Consider the following 17,323-nt stretch of genomic DNA (forward strand, 5'->3'; position numbering starts at 1 on the left):
ATGTTTTCCTCCCACTAAAACATCTCTGGAAGCTAGGGAGAGGAGACAGGTGATGAATAATTAAATGTTGTGTTACTTCTGTGTGTTACTATTAACATTAAGTGATCCTCTGTATTTTTGTACAGATTTTATTATTTCATAGATGTTGGAAAAGTTAGATAATGAACTACTATATTCCGGAGCAGTGAAATAACTGTGACTACTAAGTTCTATGCAAACACAAAGCATTTGAATAATCAAGTGAGTGTGCTGATCCTTCAACACAATGTTGTACAGCGTACCTGCTGACACATTTGACTTGCATATTCATTGAAGTACTGTACAATGTCACGTTGTTGCTTTTGAGCACATTTCTAAAATGCATGCAGCATGTAAGAGCAGCTTAAACTCAGTTGTGGAATATTTCACCAATGCAGGGAAAAAAAGGACACTTTAGCAACCATTTCATCAAAACTCACTGAGGCACGGAAAAGGTAAAATGTAGACGTCTGCCTAAGAGGCGGAGGATGAGCAAAACCTTCGACTTGACACATTTTCCAAACACAGCTCAGCAGAGAAACGCCAGCAGGCGGCAAACGATTAGCCAAGCAGCGCATATGATATCCTCTGACGACTGAATCCCCCAGACAGACTGACCAAATTAGGCTACAACCATGATGAGCATGGTTACTTGGTTGTTAGCATTAGACTTAGAATGTATATACTGTGCAATATGTTTTAACTAGGGCTGTTATCCCTCACAGGCACGTCCTGGATTATGCAGACTTGGTAAAAGTCTTTTGTATACAGACATTTAAAGTAATATCTCCCCCAAAAGTCTTAAGCTCTGTCGGCTATTGGTGAAGATAATTGGGTTGATTTTGTTGCGCAATAAAACATTGAAAGTTAACTTCAGGACTTGGCAGCAGTTTTTCAGGATCAAAAAGGAGAAGGCTATTTCATAGAGAGAGACAACATACAATATGTGTTTGGATGAGAGCGGCTGCTTTCAGTGTTCATGCATGTTTAAGATACACATTGACACTGACACACACTCCAACAAAATAAATGGGCTTTTGTTGTTAGTCTGAGTTCAATGAGCAGCTTCCTCTTTGATTTTTGTAAATGTAATCTTCACAGCTGAAGGACTTTCAGCTACAAAACCAACCAGGGGATCTACTACTACTATTTCCCGTCTTCCTTGGAGCAGCCAAGTCGCAGAAGATGTTGCAGCATTATGCTCCGTCTCCTCTGAACTCTGCTTCACCCCATTATCAGATAGTGAGGCTCTCATCCAGCAATGCCATACTTAGTGTAACATCTGCAGCCCTAAGGTATGATGAGCGTGGCGTGCTTTGCCATGGCTTATTTAGTCAGAATACACAAAGTGGTATAGCTTTAGAGTTATGCTGCATCTATTCGGTTGAGATCTGTGTTAGATATTTCAGAAACAAAGCTAGATTAGTGAACGATGCTTCAGTAATGATACATACCCAGAGGCCTTATCAATGGCAAGTAAAGTTGTATAAGATGATTGATGCAGGAGAGTTTTGCCTTTACTAGCATTTCTGCATTTGGAACGTTGCATGATAGATTGTTGCTCTGGGGCATTTTGTGAACCGGACAGTTATTGTGTTTCCAAGAGATTTTGTTTTTAACCCTGCTCCCCTCAACCTGCATTCATGCACGCATACTCCCCTTTTGTAATTTTATTTGTTAGACAGTGTAATCAAATTAAAGGTAAGTACTCTCGAACAAACAACAGTTATTGTTAGTGGCCATTGTATTGAGCCATCCAACATGCACTTGAACAAAGAGCAGTTGTTATGTTGTTTGGGACATTCAAGGAATTTGCGTCATTCATTTGTGATTGTCAGTGTATTTTTTTACAGAAATATTAATAAATGACCAGGCATTATTTAAACAAATAGCTGTCTGTCCTTGCAATCAAAGGGAGCAATGACCTTTTAGTATTTCTATTAAAATTGTCTGAAAAAAAGCATCACACATTGAACACATCCGCAGGCAGAGGTGACACTTGGTAACTTGCATCATGATAAGAAACACCAAAGAAAACAGGCCCAAACTATCTGAGAGGTCCCTCTGGCTCTGCCTGACTCTCAGCCATCGTTCCACCTCTTAAATCAGATGTGCAACAATAGAGATAAGAGCTCCAGGTTATTTCCTGGAACAGAGCGCTCTCAGGGCTAAACAACACATGTTCCAGAGGACCTTGATGGGTCTGTATCCTCAAGCCGAGCAATTCACAGCTTACTGGGAGTCCAGAGCTGTAGCTCTAGCAGGATATCATAACAGCAGAATATACAAGCCTAATTAGCCTCACACCTTCAAGCCCATTAGTTCCATTCCAGCTCCCACCTAATGGCCGATGTGATTCCCATCGTCCTGCATTAAAGGCATCCAAGCAGACATGTACGTGACAAATCTGCACAAATAAAGCACAAGAGACTCACAAACATATATCCTCAGGGTGTGTCTTCTCTCATGTTCTGGCTTTTTTTTTTTTTTTTTTTAGCAGTGAGCATTTCAAGCAGTGAATGCTTATTTTAGGAAATGCCCTATTTTGAGTTCAGCTTTAGGGCATTTGGTGAAGTTACATCTAAAAAATATGCAGATACAAAATGAATCAAAGCAGAAATTGGCCACATCTGTGATGTGAACATTTGAAGCAGGGTAAGAGAAGGACCTTTGGTGTAATTTAAAGTCACAGAGTAGGATTAAACAGAGAAGTGTTTTCAGTGTGGTGTTCGCGGTTAGTCACCTGATTGTAGGACACGCTTCACTTCAAGAGATTTTTTGTGATGTGGGCTCTACATTTTTGCTTAAAACTTTACAAATATGTGGCCAGTGTTACTAGTGTTGGGACATAAAAATGGGGTCAGAAAGGGTTGAGAAACTCTTTATTTTTTCTCTGTCTTGCGCTCTCATTTTGACATACCCTCTCTCTGTCTCTCTCTCCCTTTCAACATCCCTCCTGCAGGACTCTACCGAGCACTGAGTCTGGTTAATCATTGCTCCTACTTGGTGCTAAGTTGCAGAAAGTGGTGCAGGCCCACCGGTGTGTTAGGAAATCTCTTTATGTGTTTGTGGGAAGCCGTATGATCAGGAGCATGTGCTCACCCACATGCGTGTCAGCCTCTCTAATGTACCCGGACAGTACACATGCTTAAATGTCATGCACTCACAGAATGATGCCTAAGAACTTTCTCTGGTAAGAACTTACACTTACAGTACAGAGGTTTGGTTTAACAGAGCTTGATGCCCAGTCTGGTGTGATTGACATAATTTGGCTGTTTTTTTTTTTTTTATGGAATTAGTGTAAAGCATGAAGAGAATGTGCTTTTAACGTCCTAATGAGCTGTAACATATCCTTGAGTTCTTGAATCAAGGCCGACATCTCATACCAGATATGCTTCTCTGTTTTAAGCCACCTATGTTGATATATAACTCAGTACATAAAGTTTAACAGCAGTGGAAACTGAATTGTGAATTCAACATGTCTGATGGCATTAGGAGGAAAAGAGTCAGTGCTGTGATCTCAGCTGTACTGGGTCTGACCCGACATCAGGCCAGACAAGAGTAGTTCTGAACCCTGAGGCGCCCAGGGCAATCAGTCAGTACTAAAGCTAATGCTAACTGCATCCTGTGGTCATTACACTGAACAGGCATTAAGAAAGCATGGTTCTTTGATATAGATATCATCTGAAGTCTGACTTCCAGTAGAGCTTTGTAATATATAGGGTGGATACTTACATTGTGACTGGAAGCGTCTGGCGGCTAGTTCAACCCAGACTTTAGAAGCTTGTTGACATGTTCAGTCAAAACTAACACTAACAAAAAGTCTCTGCTTTGAATGTAGGCTTTCTTGAACACACACATTACGTACTGTACATCTGTCATGACACATTGTGCTCTTATCTCTTGAACAAACACCATACCCCCAGTAAACAAAAGCAATTCCAAACACATCACCACAAGCCCATCCTCCTCCCTGCCACAAGACTAGAACAGAATGGAATTTGAAACGTTTTAGCCAAAAATGTTTCCATGGTCAAGGTGTTTTTTGCAGAAACGTTTCAGATTTCGTTCCGTTCTCTGGCTTCAAACCCAATCTCTCAGTGGGAGTTTGCACCATCGATCAATAGACAGGTGAGTGACCTCTGGCACACGCTGACACACACTCGGCCAAACACTGACAGGCTTTAGATGAAGGTGGACAGAGAACGGTGAGTTCCTGGGTGAGTACAGCTCTGCTGAGCCACAGCTGTCTTATCACTGGGACAAACAGCATTTCCTGGAGGCCGTGCGTTTGATGTTCTGGACATGTCTAGTTCTGGGTAGTCCATCCTGCTGTATGTACACCTTGATCGGATCTTGTTGTAATTATGACCCAGCCTTTTCCTGTTTTGGTCCTCCTCTTTTTCGCGTGGCCAAGTTGAGCCGAGGTAATAAGTGGTGTGTTTACAATGAACTTTGATGGATTGTGTGTCTCTGTGTCATCCAGGCAGTGCGGTGAGCGTAAATAAGCCCCCTTATGAGGTGAAAACCCTTTCCCCTTCCTGCAGTATCCCATCCCAGCACCAACAGCAGGAATAAGGGATGTCACGGCTGTTTCTCTTTTCAGCAATGCTGATTGTCTCCTGCAGCATTGAGGTAAGTCCCGAGAGCATGCACACACAGTCACACAAAAAGGTGCATATACATGAATATCCTTTTTTCCCAGAGGCAAACAGCTTCCATGTAAGTCTGTGAACTCCATTAGTCACTGGCCTTAACAGTGTGGGGGTGGTAGTTGTTTCTTTAGCTCTGCTGCCTTCTGAAACAAACCAGAGAGAGTTGTGGTGTGGAAGCCTATACAAACTGTCCCCCTTTTTTAATGACATGATTATTATAGTGTACAATAGATCAGCCTGTCCATACAGACAACGCATTAGAGTGATACACAGCTTCATCTTGATGGATTATATCCCCATCCTAAAGATGACTTGTTTACAGCTACTGTATATATGAAGTGAAGTAAAACAAATGAATGCCAATTCAGATAACACACTTATTTTGTCTTCATGGTTTGTGTGAGGCGAATAACCTTCATCGTGTAACTGGACTTTGTTGTTGCATGTGTTCCATTGTTTCCTTAGGTGTCTCCTGCTGCCTCTCTGGATAAGTTGAAGGAGAGTTGGAAACTGTACATGGAGGAGTGTGTTCGCAACAACAGCCGAGACCCTCCAAGTACCGGTAAGCTGAACATACTGTAGCTAATTTTCAATGGTAAAACCTACAATAACTTAAAAAAAAAAAAATATTTAAACACAAACCTGGCATATTATCATCTTCTACATTTGAAATGGAAAACTTGTTAGCATACAGTTACAGCATTTATATACGGAGTAACATATAAGCTTTTATTTGGAGTCGTGTTTCTGGCCACCTGCTGAATGTAAGTGCAATATTCTCTCCTTTTACCTCTGTTTTTGTTCTCCACCAAAAATTGTCAATGGGTTTGTCACCTTTCACACACAAGTAGTAGTGAGCCACTGGTAAAATAAAATTGTTGATTTTAGGCATTGTAGGCATTAAGGTTATTATCCAGAGAAACAATGAAGTGCAACTTTATGATAACCTATGATTACTAAATCCTAAACATTTCTGAGAGAGTAAATATGAAATATGAAAGATATATATATATATATATATATATATATATATATATATATATATATATATATTATTATTATTATTTTTTTTAATATAATTTGCATTCACAGAGAGAAAATCAGCATTTAGCCTCATCTTGTTGTGCAGTGGCAACTTTCTAATGCAGTAGTGCTGGTAATGGTTCGGTTGCGCGCTGTCACCAGACTATCCCTGCTCAAACCATTGTAAAATCACTCTGCTTGCAGCCACTCCCAGTTTTTTATTTGCTGCACCACACTCTCTGCTTCCTCGCTCCATCCACAGTGTTTAACTACATGTCGAATGCTGCTCTTCAGTTGCATTATGGCCTGTTAGCTTGTGGAATAGAGGCAAAGAACAGTGACGCTCCAACTTCATCAAAAGTCCGCTTCCCACACTGCACACAAAATCACACCACCTCCGTAGTACTCATACATCTGTCCTGTCACCCCATGAGTGTAAAAGTGAATTAGCAGGCGTAGAGGAAATGGGACTTTATACACCTGAACTTCCACCTGCCCATATACTAACAGCCAACACTGTTTGCATCCTCTGAGAAGATGAAAGGTATGGTAGAAGCGGAATGTCATCTATGGAGGACTTTACTCTGAAGTCAGATGAAATACCATGATGTGTACAGATAATGGGCCACCAGCAGCCATCACTTCAAAGATGTAATTCCATGACCACAAGACCACAACCTCTCCAAGCCACAGACTTAAACAAAGCATAGTGTGTAAGGGCTGTGATTGTATAAAAAAAAAAATCGGCCATTGTTTTTTTTATTATTATCGCCAGGCCTCGTGTGCAACAGGGAGTTTGACAATTACGCATGTTGGCCCGATGGACTTCCCAACACCACCGTCAGTGTGTCGTGTCCGTGGTATCTGCCGTGGCACCATAAAGGTAAGAGACATGTGAGTTAGGAGATACCCACTGTATGGCGGGCATGTTGCCCTGTCCATAATGACTGGACTGTCTAGTAACTCACAGAGACCGTGTGTCTTTGTGTGTGTTTAGTTCAACGTGGCATGGTGTATCAGGAATGTGATGTAAACGGCCAGTGGGTGACTGTGAAGAATACCAGTGAGTGTGACTCGAATGATCCAAGTCTGGTAAGAAAGGTCTCTCTTGTTATTCTTCCTGTGCATTAGACAATAAATATAGACTTATATTTTATCTGCATTAACTTCATTTAAAGAGCACATGCAATGCAATGTGTACTGTTAAAACTGAAACTACTCCTCTTAAATAAAGGAATCACATCTAAAATGTGTTTGTTTTAATTTGCAGCAGTACTATGGCCATATTCGAATCATGTACACAGTGGGCTATTCCTTATCACTGGTGGCTTTGGTGTTGGCACTTGGCATCCTTATATTCTTCAGGTAATAAGGATTTTTGGTTGAAATAATTTCTAAGAAATGGGGTAAAGTATCAGGAAACAATTCCAGCTGATCTGCATCAAACTTACACAGCAGGGAGGGTGAACATTACATTTAAATGAATAGTTAAGCATTTTGGGAAATACGCTTCACTCTCTGGTGGAGAGTTAGATGAAATGATTGGTCACATACATATCTGTTCATTAATTATACATAAGAGTCATGAGAAAAATACAGCCAGCAAACAGTTAGCTTAGCACAAAGACTGAAAGCAGGGGGAAACAGCTAGCCTGGCTCTGTCCAAAGCTAACACAATCTGCCTGCCAACACCTCTAAATCTCACTAATTAACACATTATATGTAAGTGTAAAATGACATTTGCTGGCTATTTCTTGGCTCTGAACAGTAACTTCCTGGAATCTCTGCTGGTTGCCTGGCAACATCTCCCAGCCAAGAAATAGTCTGGTTTATAATCCCCCGTAAAACAGTGAATTGATGTTTTTACACTTTGGCACTTTTGTATGAATTAAACAAACACGATAATTAGTCAGAGGTGTTGGAGTTTCTCTGTTTAAAGTCTTTGTGCTAAGCTAAGCTAACCAGCTGATGGCTGTAGCTTTACAGTATATTTACCATACAGACATGGCAATGGTATAAATCTCCTCATCTAACTCAACGGTGGGAAAGTGAATAACCCTATTTCCCAAAACCTCGAACTTTATCTGTGAATGATTACAGTGAAAAAAAGACAGACTATTGTGTAGACCATTGTTGCCTCTCATTCGTCAGGAAACTGCACTGCATGAGGAACAACATCCACATGAATCTGTTTGCCTCCTTCATCCTACGAGCACTGTCTATCCTCATCAAAGATGCTCTGTTGGAGGCCAACATCACATCGCAGGACCTCAGCAGTGACCAGGAGCAGGGATTCCCCCGGGCATCGATGCCTCCGGTGGAGCTACTGGTCAACAATGAGGTCAGTAGTGATCTGCAGCTCAGCAACAAGCTATAAAAGGGGGTGTTTCACAGGGTTATGTGTTTTTTTTTCTTTAGAGGAGGGTAGTGTCTAAAGTAGAGTAGTGCAGTTTTATTTCCTGGGTAGTTTTGCAATTTTAAAAATTGAAATATAACATTTACCTTCCCTCCATGTACAATCCCTGAGGACTTGGGACAATGCCAAACACAACAAAAAACACTCAAAGCTGCACAATCCTGCAAATTTGTATCTTTAATAATTTCATCTACAACTGGACCATGGTCTGCATCAAAGTACTCATTACCATGCTGGTTATCTGATGCAGCCATTATGTTTGTATACCCTATAAATAATATGCATAATTTAGGTGTCGACCGATACTGTTTTTTCAAGGCCGATACCAATACCTGTTATTAGTAGTTAATGAAACCGATGACCAATATTTGGAACGGATATGCATTTACAGTGAAAATTAAAATCTTTAAGTCAAAATTAGGTTTTTGGAATGTAACAAACTCCAACACAAAACTATGTTAAATGCTTTAAGCTATTTTTTTTTATAATTTAGAAACTTTGAACATAATACACAGTAAAAGATAGTCAGATAGTGTTGTGGGCGATACATTAAGTCAGACTCAGTGGTGAGTGAACCCAAAGCAGAAAGACAGACACAGAACTGTGGCGAAGCCAAAGTAGCACACTTTTTAATTAATTAACTTGATAGGTTATCAGGCAAAAACGCTGATACTGATAATCTGCAAACTGCCAAAAAAACGGCCCGATAATCGGCCAGGGACGATAATCAGTCTATCCGTAGTGCATAATAATAGAATATAAAAACATCATACATAAGGTCTATTAAAGAGTGTACAAAGAATGTGACCTGGTATGTGCTGCCATAATTATGATTTGTATAACAGTACAGTACAACTCTTTAAATAAGTAAATTGTACGAATAGAAATGGAATGGTATTCTTGTGAAAGTGTAATGGTAACCACAAATATAACTGTAGCAGCTAATTATTCATAACAGGGGGAGGGTCAGCCACATGAGTTGATGTGTAGAGTGCTTGTGTTTGGGGGTCACAGCTAGCTGACACTGGGTTTATAGTTGCTGCTGTTGTCTGAATCCTGGCGGCAGAATGAGCTCCCACCTGCCACAGCACTGATCTCACCATTCACATCACTCTCATTAAATAATGTTTAACAGCAGACAACTTGATATTTTATCATGTGTAAAATAAACTTTTCTGCTGTTTTGCAGACAGTGGTTAGCTGTCGCATCGCCATGGTGATGATGCAGTACAGTATCATGGCCAACAGCTACTGGCTGCTGGTGGAAGGCATCTACCTCCACAACCTCCTGGTCATCACTGTGTTTACAGAGAGGAACTACTTCAAAATCTACCTGTGCATTGGCTGGGGTGAGCTGGGTGTCTGCAAGTGTGTATTTGTGTGTGGGAGTGTGTGTTTGTGTGGAGTAATACGTCAGGGGATGCAAGGTGCTGTATGATGATAAAATTAAATGAAAGCAGATAAATGTGAACAGCTGTAAAGTTGGTGTACAATATGACTGTTTTGCATTTAGACAGCTTTTATTTCTTTACAGGTACCCCGTTAATATTCCTCGTGCCCTGGGTGATAGCTAAATACCTGTATGAAAATCAAGAGTAAGTTTCCACAGCACTCTACCTCTCTCCCTCTCTTTCTCCATTTCCTCACTCCTTCCATCAGACCCATCAGACAGTTTTGTCTGACAGCACATCATATCATCATATTCCAAAAAAATATGGTCTTTCTCTTAAATGGTGATACTCATCAGTTCACGGTCAGTTTAACAGGAGGAATTCAACTTCTCACACAGGCACTTTTTTATCTTCTGCAGGACGCCAAATATGGAAACTGTGTCAGAACAGCAGTTGTGTTTGCACGTTTTTAATATTTCATGTTCCCAAAATTTATTATGCAACCTCTTGGGGTCTAGCCTACACACTTAAGGATACATTGCATTGTTAACTAAAACTTTAAAAAACCCATGACGGTGCATGTCAGTCTCTCACATTTCATCATCCAGGGAGAGGAAAGCTTTCTGCTTCTGCAGAACTGCAAAACAGTGTAACAAAATGTGTAATAGAGTGAGCCTTGTTTGAAAGCATGGGAGGTGTTTCTGGTTGTCTCTGACTGATCTTTGCTCCAACGCTTTTTTTTTTCAGGTGCTGGGAGCAAAATATAAACATGAATTACTGGTGGATCATCCGCTCCCCGATTCTGGTGGCAGTTGTGGTAATTTCCCCTTCCTCGCTCTCATTCTGTTGCTATCTACTATTTATTTTTCCATTACATTTTTGCCATATACTGTAAGTTTCTTATTATTTTTGCATTGACAATACATTGACAAAAAAGTGCAATTACCCTAAAATACCCACATATTTACCCACCACTCCTGCATTTCCACTTTTTCATTCCATTCATGCACTATACAATATTAAACACATCTCATTTATTCATGAAGTGTAAAAGGATGTCTGTCCTTTAGGCCAAACATCTGGGGAAACATCTTAAGAGTCAAAGGTTTTCGGATTAAAGAAATATGATTTTTGCTACTACACAGTTTAGCTAACCCCTTTCCATACGTGTGACCAGGCCCTTTATTGTAGGCGTGCTCTACAAAAGGTCAGTTCTGACCTTTATATAAGTCTAATTTTTCATGCTCATATGTCCGGCCAGTTACACAGACATCCTGGCATTTTCCATGCATTAATCCTCCTTTTAAGTGGCCTGTATCTAACAGGAATTCCTGTGTTTGAGTTGTCGCAGAGATGGGAGGGCGGCTTCCCATTTCAGTGTTTCCCTCTTTTCCCTGATCCCAGTATGTTGTACATCAGTAGAACATTTCACTCAGTAGTAAACACTTGTATGTGTGTGTGCCGCTGCAAGAATATGTGATTTTGCTATTGAAAGATCAAAGATCAAAGTCTACGCAAATATGAAATAACATATACATACATATAAAGATACTGTCACATTGCAGTGAACGCATATACAGTATATGGAGTAGTTAAATCAGTTTTCTTATAATCTTGAGGACAAGGAGATATAGGAGATATAGAAAGCTGCATTTCATCCATCATGAAACTTAAGTGGTACATACTGGTGTAATTGTGAGTTGTTCTTTGGCATCTAACTTTTGCTAATTCCAGCTGTTTTACTGAAAAAAAATGTATTAATACTGCAAATAAATGTTTCTATTAATCACAAAATGCATAGACATATGACTGGACTGTACAAATTAGGTCCTTTCACTTCCTTTGTTCAGGCACCTGCAAATTACCAGTAACAACTTTAATTGTAAATGTAAAGGTCATGTCATAAGTGATTTGCATTTGAGGAACACCCACTGTTTCCTGAAATGTCAGCTGCTGTGAAGGAGTTCCCTTTCACAATGCGCTTTAATAATCATAAAGGGTCAGTTTACTCAAACCACAAAAAAACATGTTTCGTACTTACCATTATTGGTATTAATCCAAGCAGAGAGTTTTGGTTTTGCCTGCCAAATTTTTTAGTTTTTCATCCGAGATTTCCTTTTTCCCTGTTCAACAGTTTTCATTAGAAATACTTTTTTTTCTGAGTGTGTGCATTATGCTGTGTTTCTGGAAAAACACATTGCTGTTGTGTTTTTCAAATACAATGTCCGGTGTTTTTGGGGGTGGCAGCCAATGTCAGCCAATGTCTCAAAACCTTTGCGCATAAAACCAAACCTTCTGCATGGCCTTCAAGATCTGTTTGTCATCTAATTAAAACTGTGATTATCAACACTGGTGTCTTTGTCTTTCACAGATCAACTTCCTTATCTTTATCCATATCATTAAAATTCTTGTGTCAAAACTTCGAGCGCACCAAATGAGATACACAGATTATAAATTCAGGTGAGTCTAAATGTTAAAACAGTTTTTCTATCTTTACGTTACATTATTCTCTCCATTTATTCTGTCTTTGTCTCTCATCCCTCTCCATCCATCTCAGGTTGGCTAAGTCGACTCTAACCCTGATCCCTCTGCTGGGCATCCATCCGGTGATCTTTATCTTTGTCACAGACGAGTCCACCAAGGCCACCATCGGATTGCGTCTCACCAAGCTCTTCTGCGACCTCTTCTTCTCCTCCTTCCAGGTTGGACTCTGAAAAAAGAACTTGAACCAAAGCATCTATTTACATTTTCGAGAACAACGACAACACCGATTATGAAACAACTCAGCATCGCCATTTAGCTTAGGGGTTCTAGTGAGAGCTGAGGCATTGATGAGGCATCTTATGGTTCATAATTCCCCCTGTATTTCCTGTACTGACACAACATTGAAAAAGAAAGCATATAATGTGTTTTAGGGAGAGATAGGAGAACTGAGCAATGGGGTAAGACATGATGAAATAGGATAAAAAAGAAAATTTAAAGCACAGCCTTTGTTCTTACATTGGAGTCAATCTTAACTTAAGAAGTGTAAGACGCACAACTGCAGCTGAGATTTACATTTATCTGCTAATCAAATCCAAATCTCAAAATTCACGCTATACCAAATTAACATAAAAAAGTTATTCTTTCATCTTGACTAAGTGTCGTATTAGATGCTTGTTCAGCGATCCGTTCAGAAGTTGCTGCTTGTCTGAGTTTCCTTTCCCCCAGACAACTTAGAAGAGCTGTATTTACTCATGTGTCAGGAGGGATTACATTAACGTAATGTACTGCTGTCTGTGCTGCTAACTGGCTGTGTCACACTGGGACATAATGACAGTGACCTTTTTGCTGAGGGGATACAGATGACGTGTGTCAAGATAACAGCCAATCACCAGGGGAATCGCCTTGATGAAGAGAGCGACAAGACGACAGGTGCAGCCATGAGACTTTCAACTTAAGTCTGAAGACATTCTAATGTGCATGTGATTGCACTCAGTGGTTTTGTCATAATGCAACAAACTTGCAACTGCCTCCAAAAGATGCACTACAACACATGGCGTCAAGTTTTCATAGCTTCAAACATTGGATTTTCAAAATAATGTGTGAGTGAATATTGTAGCTGTCATGACTTAATGATAGGGGAGTGACTCACTTTTGGTTGTCTCCACAGGGTCTCTTGGTGGCCATCTTGTACTGCTTTGTCAACAAAGAAGTGAGTCTCCTCAACTGCACGACAAAAATCACTTTGGTCAACCCCGGCTTTTCTCCCATCATGAAATTAATGTGGGGAAATAAACATTTTAGATTGTAGATTCTAGCTTATTACATTAGTGAGCTTGATGAAGTCTGAGGGATTTTAGCTGAGAGACAGAAGATCAAAGTCTCATATTATCAAAGGATCATGTTTTCCTGACAAATAGTTAGGAGATAACACCAGGGGGCAAGTTCTTCTACACAGCAAAGGGAGGTGTGAAGTACATAAACATGACGTGTGATTTCAAGAAAGGAGCTCAGGAAATGTATGTTGTAGAATGCATGACTCAAACAATCTCCTGTCATGAGCACAGCAACTGTTGTTCTTTTGGTGACTTAAAGATATGTATATAAACAGCTACTCTGAAGGGACACTTCAGGTCTTCTTCCATGCGCACGGATTAAAGAATCGGATTCACCACACCAGCGACTCTATACATTACTTTTTAAGAGAACAAGAAGAATTTCTAACACATTAATAACCTCTGCTGTTGTCTCTGTCCTCACCTCAGGTGCAGTCGGAGATCCTGAAGAAGTGGAAGCGCTGGAAGCTAGGGAGGAACATCGAGGAGGAATATCGCCACACCTACAGCAATACCCCCAACACAAAGACAGCTAGCCTGTTGAACCACGTCTCTCGACTGCCTCATCTCCCGGACATCGCCAAAACTTCTTCCCCGGTCTGTAGCCCTGAGGAGACGCACATGCTTGTGGCTGGATGCCACAACGGTATGGTCCACTGTAAGGGGGCAGGCCAGTGTGCCTCCCCGCTTCACGAGGTAACCATCAGCAACTGCACCCTACTGGAAGACATCAACCTTACAGACAAGGTGCAGTGTTACGAGGGTCAGAGAGAGAACGTGGAGAGCCACCTGTGAAAGAAGATGGGAACAAGAACTTGATAAAGAAACTTGGAGGGTGTTGAGCTCTCATCTAGCTCTGACATACTGCCCTGGGTGGCTGTGAAGAGCTGAGCGCTCTTTGCCCAGAGAATGGTGTCACTGGGAGACTGAGCGGTTCTAAGCCAGAGAACAGAGAATAATACGGCATACTCCCACACTGAGATGTCTAACGTGCTGCAAGCCTCATAAATGGATTTCTGTAGATGTGTGTTGGACAGTGAATGATACTGCTTCGTGTTGAACAATACAACAATGGCATCTCAAGGCAGATAAGTCATGTAAAATAATAAGAAAAAAACCCTGAAACCTCAAATAGGAAACACGGCAACAAAACAAGACAAAACAACAACAAAAAGAAACAGGGTCTTTGGTTGAGCCTCTGCTCTCATTTGTGCTGTGTATCAAATGTGTGTTTTATGGTACTGGAAGTTAAAGGCAAACTGGACATTGAACTGCATACACAAAAAAGACCAAACAAGTTACTCAAAACAAGATGGTAGGGAGTTTTTTTTTCTTCCTTTTTCACTTTGCTCTGATATCGGTAAATGGTTTCTTGTCTATACTGGCTTTGCTGAAAATGTACAGAAAAAGAAGAAATATTCTGCAGGCTGTACCTACAGTGACTACTGTGTTGCTCAAGTGGCCCCATCCAGGGGACATTGGAAATTGGCAGCTGCTCTCACCAGGTCATTCCTGGCTTCCGTGTAGACATTACGGTAAAAGAGGTCAAGAGATGGTATGGGGTGGTTTATAAATAAGCTAAAATGATCATCGCTTGACTAGGTGTTTTACAATAAAAGTCTTTTTTATATAAGTCTAAACCTTCGATACTGCAGAGTGCTTCGTTTGTAACTGTGTAAATGTGCCAGGTGTATTTTCAAGGGGAATAGTTGCAATTCTGTGCCATTAAATGTTTTCTTTTCCCTTTGCCATTAAGATGTTGTCTAACTCACATGTGCTGCCGTACTATATGAAATTCTACCCAGTAGCCCACTCAACCCCCTGAGATGAAAGGTGATTGGGGAAACTGTGCACTCAAATGAAGGACAAAAATACACAGCATATAGACATGACCTGTAAAGCTGTTTAGGTGGAACATGTGTACGTTCAGAAGTTGTTTTAGGTGTGCAACAGAAAACTCAGATTGGACAGATATTCTAGCTAGCTGTCTGGATTTACCCTGCAGAGATCTGAGGAGCAGTTAACCCCAGTCCTCATAAATCCCCCGGAGCTTAGAATGCCAACACAAAGAAAGCTGAAGGTGATGGACATCCGGCTGAAAAAAAGGGACGTCCGGCGCCACCTGAACAATCCCGGAAATAAAACATTGTTGATATAAACTGCTGTACAAACAATGTTTAATATTCAGCTTTATCCTGTGTGTGCAGGGGCTGTGAACACTAAGAACAAAACTGCACCCTAAAAGTAGAACAAAACCTTTTAAGCATTCTAGTAACAAAGAAACCTAAATTAGCAGTGGTACATTTACTTCTGAATACATTGCATTTATATTTAAAGAAGGGAAGCCTCCTGCTGAGCGTCAATTCATCTTTGAGTTGCTAAACCTTTTGCCAGAACTAACTTGACCTTGTATGTATGGCTATTTGCACAATGTTAATTTATAATTGTTAAATACTGTGTTTCTATATGTGTGTTTATACAGGTGATTTATTTGATTGCTTTTATTATGTTTCTTGGCATGTATGTGTGTGTATGTGTGTGTGTATATTTTTAGGTGGGTGTAAATGTGTGTAGTTTTAGTATTTCACATTGTGGAGTAAAATGAATCATAGGCTGCAGCCAGATAAGCGATGGGTTGATATAAACCAGTACAACTCGCTTCACACAGAGCAGAGGTCAGAGGTCGTTGTGACTTCCACTCTAGCATATATTCCCAGAAGTTATGCCTATATAAGGCATGAGGAAGGTTTTATTATGGAAGCTACTCTCAGTGTGATTCCTCTGTGTCATGTTGTAGTTCAGAGCTAAATTAGAGCACAACAGCAGCATGTTTGTCATTCAGATAATAGCTCTGTGTATTTACACTTCAGCCAGGTGCTGGTGTTGAGTCGGTGAAAAAAAAATAGCAGGCTGAGGCTATTTTTTAACAGCGTCTGCTGAGGATTGTAATAGAGCAGGTAGATACCAAATAATCAGAATAGAGCTGGGAGCATGATGCACACACTGCACTGCTTGCCCACAGGTGAATTTCCAGTGTCTTTCTTTTCCAGAGCGAAATGTTTGGATACTGACACAGTAACAAAGGAATGTTGTCAGTAAAATAGTATTCACTAGGGTATATAAGTATGGTCAAAGAATATTTCTAATTTTATTTCAAACTAATGTGTATTTTAAGCTGTGACCATAACCATGTATGTTTTTGAAGCCAGAGGCTTTGGTCACTCCCCTTTCTGGACCAAAGTGGTTCTGTCTGAATGTATTCTATGAGGGGCCCAAATCAGTATGCTCCTTTTAATTTTCTCTTTAAGGTGGGTATGTACAGTATATTTGCTGTGAGGAACCAATCAGTAAAAGCTGACTGGGTTCCAGGTGTATACAGATTATCATATATTGTGTCCGCTTATCAAACTTTGTCCAAATAGTGAAAGAATAAATTACAATGTACGTGAAAGAGGTATATACGTGGTATGTCTTTTGTATTAGTGCACATTCATAATGTTAAAATTGAAAAGAGAAAGCATGTGCAGATCGACTTCCTTTGCTTGTTGATGTAGGCACAGTGGCTAGCTGGACCTGCTGGCTGGCTGTATGCTAGGTTGCCCTAGAAGAGATGTGAGTATTGATTCTACCCAGGGGTCAGGTGCTGTTTCATAGTACACTGTTCCTTTTGTGGCCACTGGATAGGTCACCTCACACAGACTTATTAAAAGCGCTCAATTTCAACTTATCAGTATCTTTAAGGGCTGCTTGTCGGATGGTTCGAATAGCTTCGGAAAACCCCTCTCACCACACCTTTCCTATGTTGGAATTAGGGAGGCTGTGTCCGACCATTTCTGTAAATTTCCCAAACCTTCCAATGGTGCACCAATTTTTAAGAAATTGATTAAACAGTGGTTCTATCCTGGTTGTTTGTTGCTCATTTGTGCATCTAAATTTTAATAGGCAAATGAATTGAGTGCAGTTTTTCTAATGTCAACCACAGATGCAGGCAAAACCTGTCCC

At 40.4% G+C, this 17,323-nt stretch overlaps 1 protein-coding gene across 3 annotated transcripts in view; it reads left to right on the forward strand.

The window, feature by feature from the left end:
- gcgra (glucagon receptor a) overlaps positions 1-16,774 on the forward strand; it is a 39,010-nt gene extending 22,236 nt beyond the window's left edge. Inside the window, exons 2-15 of one of the 3 annotated variants that reach the window (XM_035996778.1) lie at positions 2,981-3,211; positions 4,505-4,653; positions 5,139-5,235; positions 6,472-6,579; positions 6,694-6,788; positions 6,967-7,061; positions 7,848-8,037; positions 9,302-9,461; positions 9,647-9,707; positions 10,251-10,320; positions 11,875-11,963; positions 12,061-12,205; positions 13,156-13,197; positions 13,751-16,774. In XM_035996778.1, the coding sequence (XP_035852671.1) occupies positions 4,600-4,653; positions 5,139-5,235; positions 6,472-6,579; positions 6,694-6,788; positions 6,967-7,061; positions 7,848-8,037; positions 9,302-9,461; positions 9,647-9,707; positions 10,251-10,320; positions 11,875-11,963; positions 12,061-12,205; positions 13,156-13,197; positions 13,751-14,116 (1,572 nt within the window). In that variant the 5' untranslated portion in view covers positions 2,981-3,211; positions 4,505-4,599 and the 3' untranslated portion in view covers positions 14,117-16,774. Of the gene's footprint in view, positions 1-2,980; positions 3,212-3,238; positions 4,150-4,504; positions 4,654-5,138; positions 5,236-6,471; positions 6,580-6,693; positions 6,789-6,966; positions 7,062-7,847; positions 8,038-9,301; positions 9,462-9,646; positions 9,708-10,250; positions 10,321-11,874; positions 11,964-12,060; positions 12,206-13,155; positions 13,198-13,750 lie in introns of those variants that run through there. The other 2 variants (XM_031312670.2, XM_031312668.2) reach the window with 2 other exon arrangements.
- The last annotated feature ends 549 nt before the right edge of the window (positions 16,775-17,323 follow it).

This window comes from Sander lucioperca, chromosome 21, assembly GCF_008315115.2.
Source record: "Sander lucioperca isolate FBNREF2018 chromosome 21, SLUC_FBN_1.2, whole genome shotgun sequence".
In the NCBI taxonomy this organism is placed as follows: Eukaryota; Metazoa; Chordata; class Actinopteri; order Perciformes; family Percidae; genus Sander; species Sander lucioperca.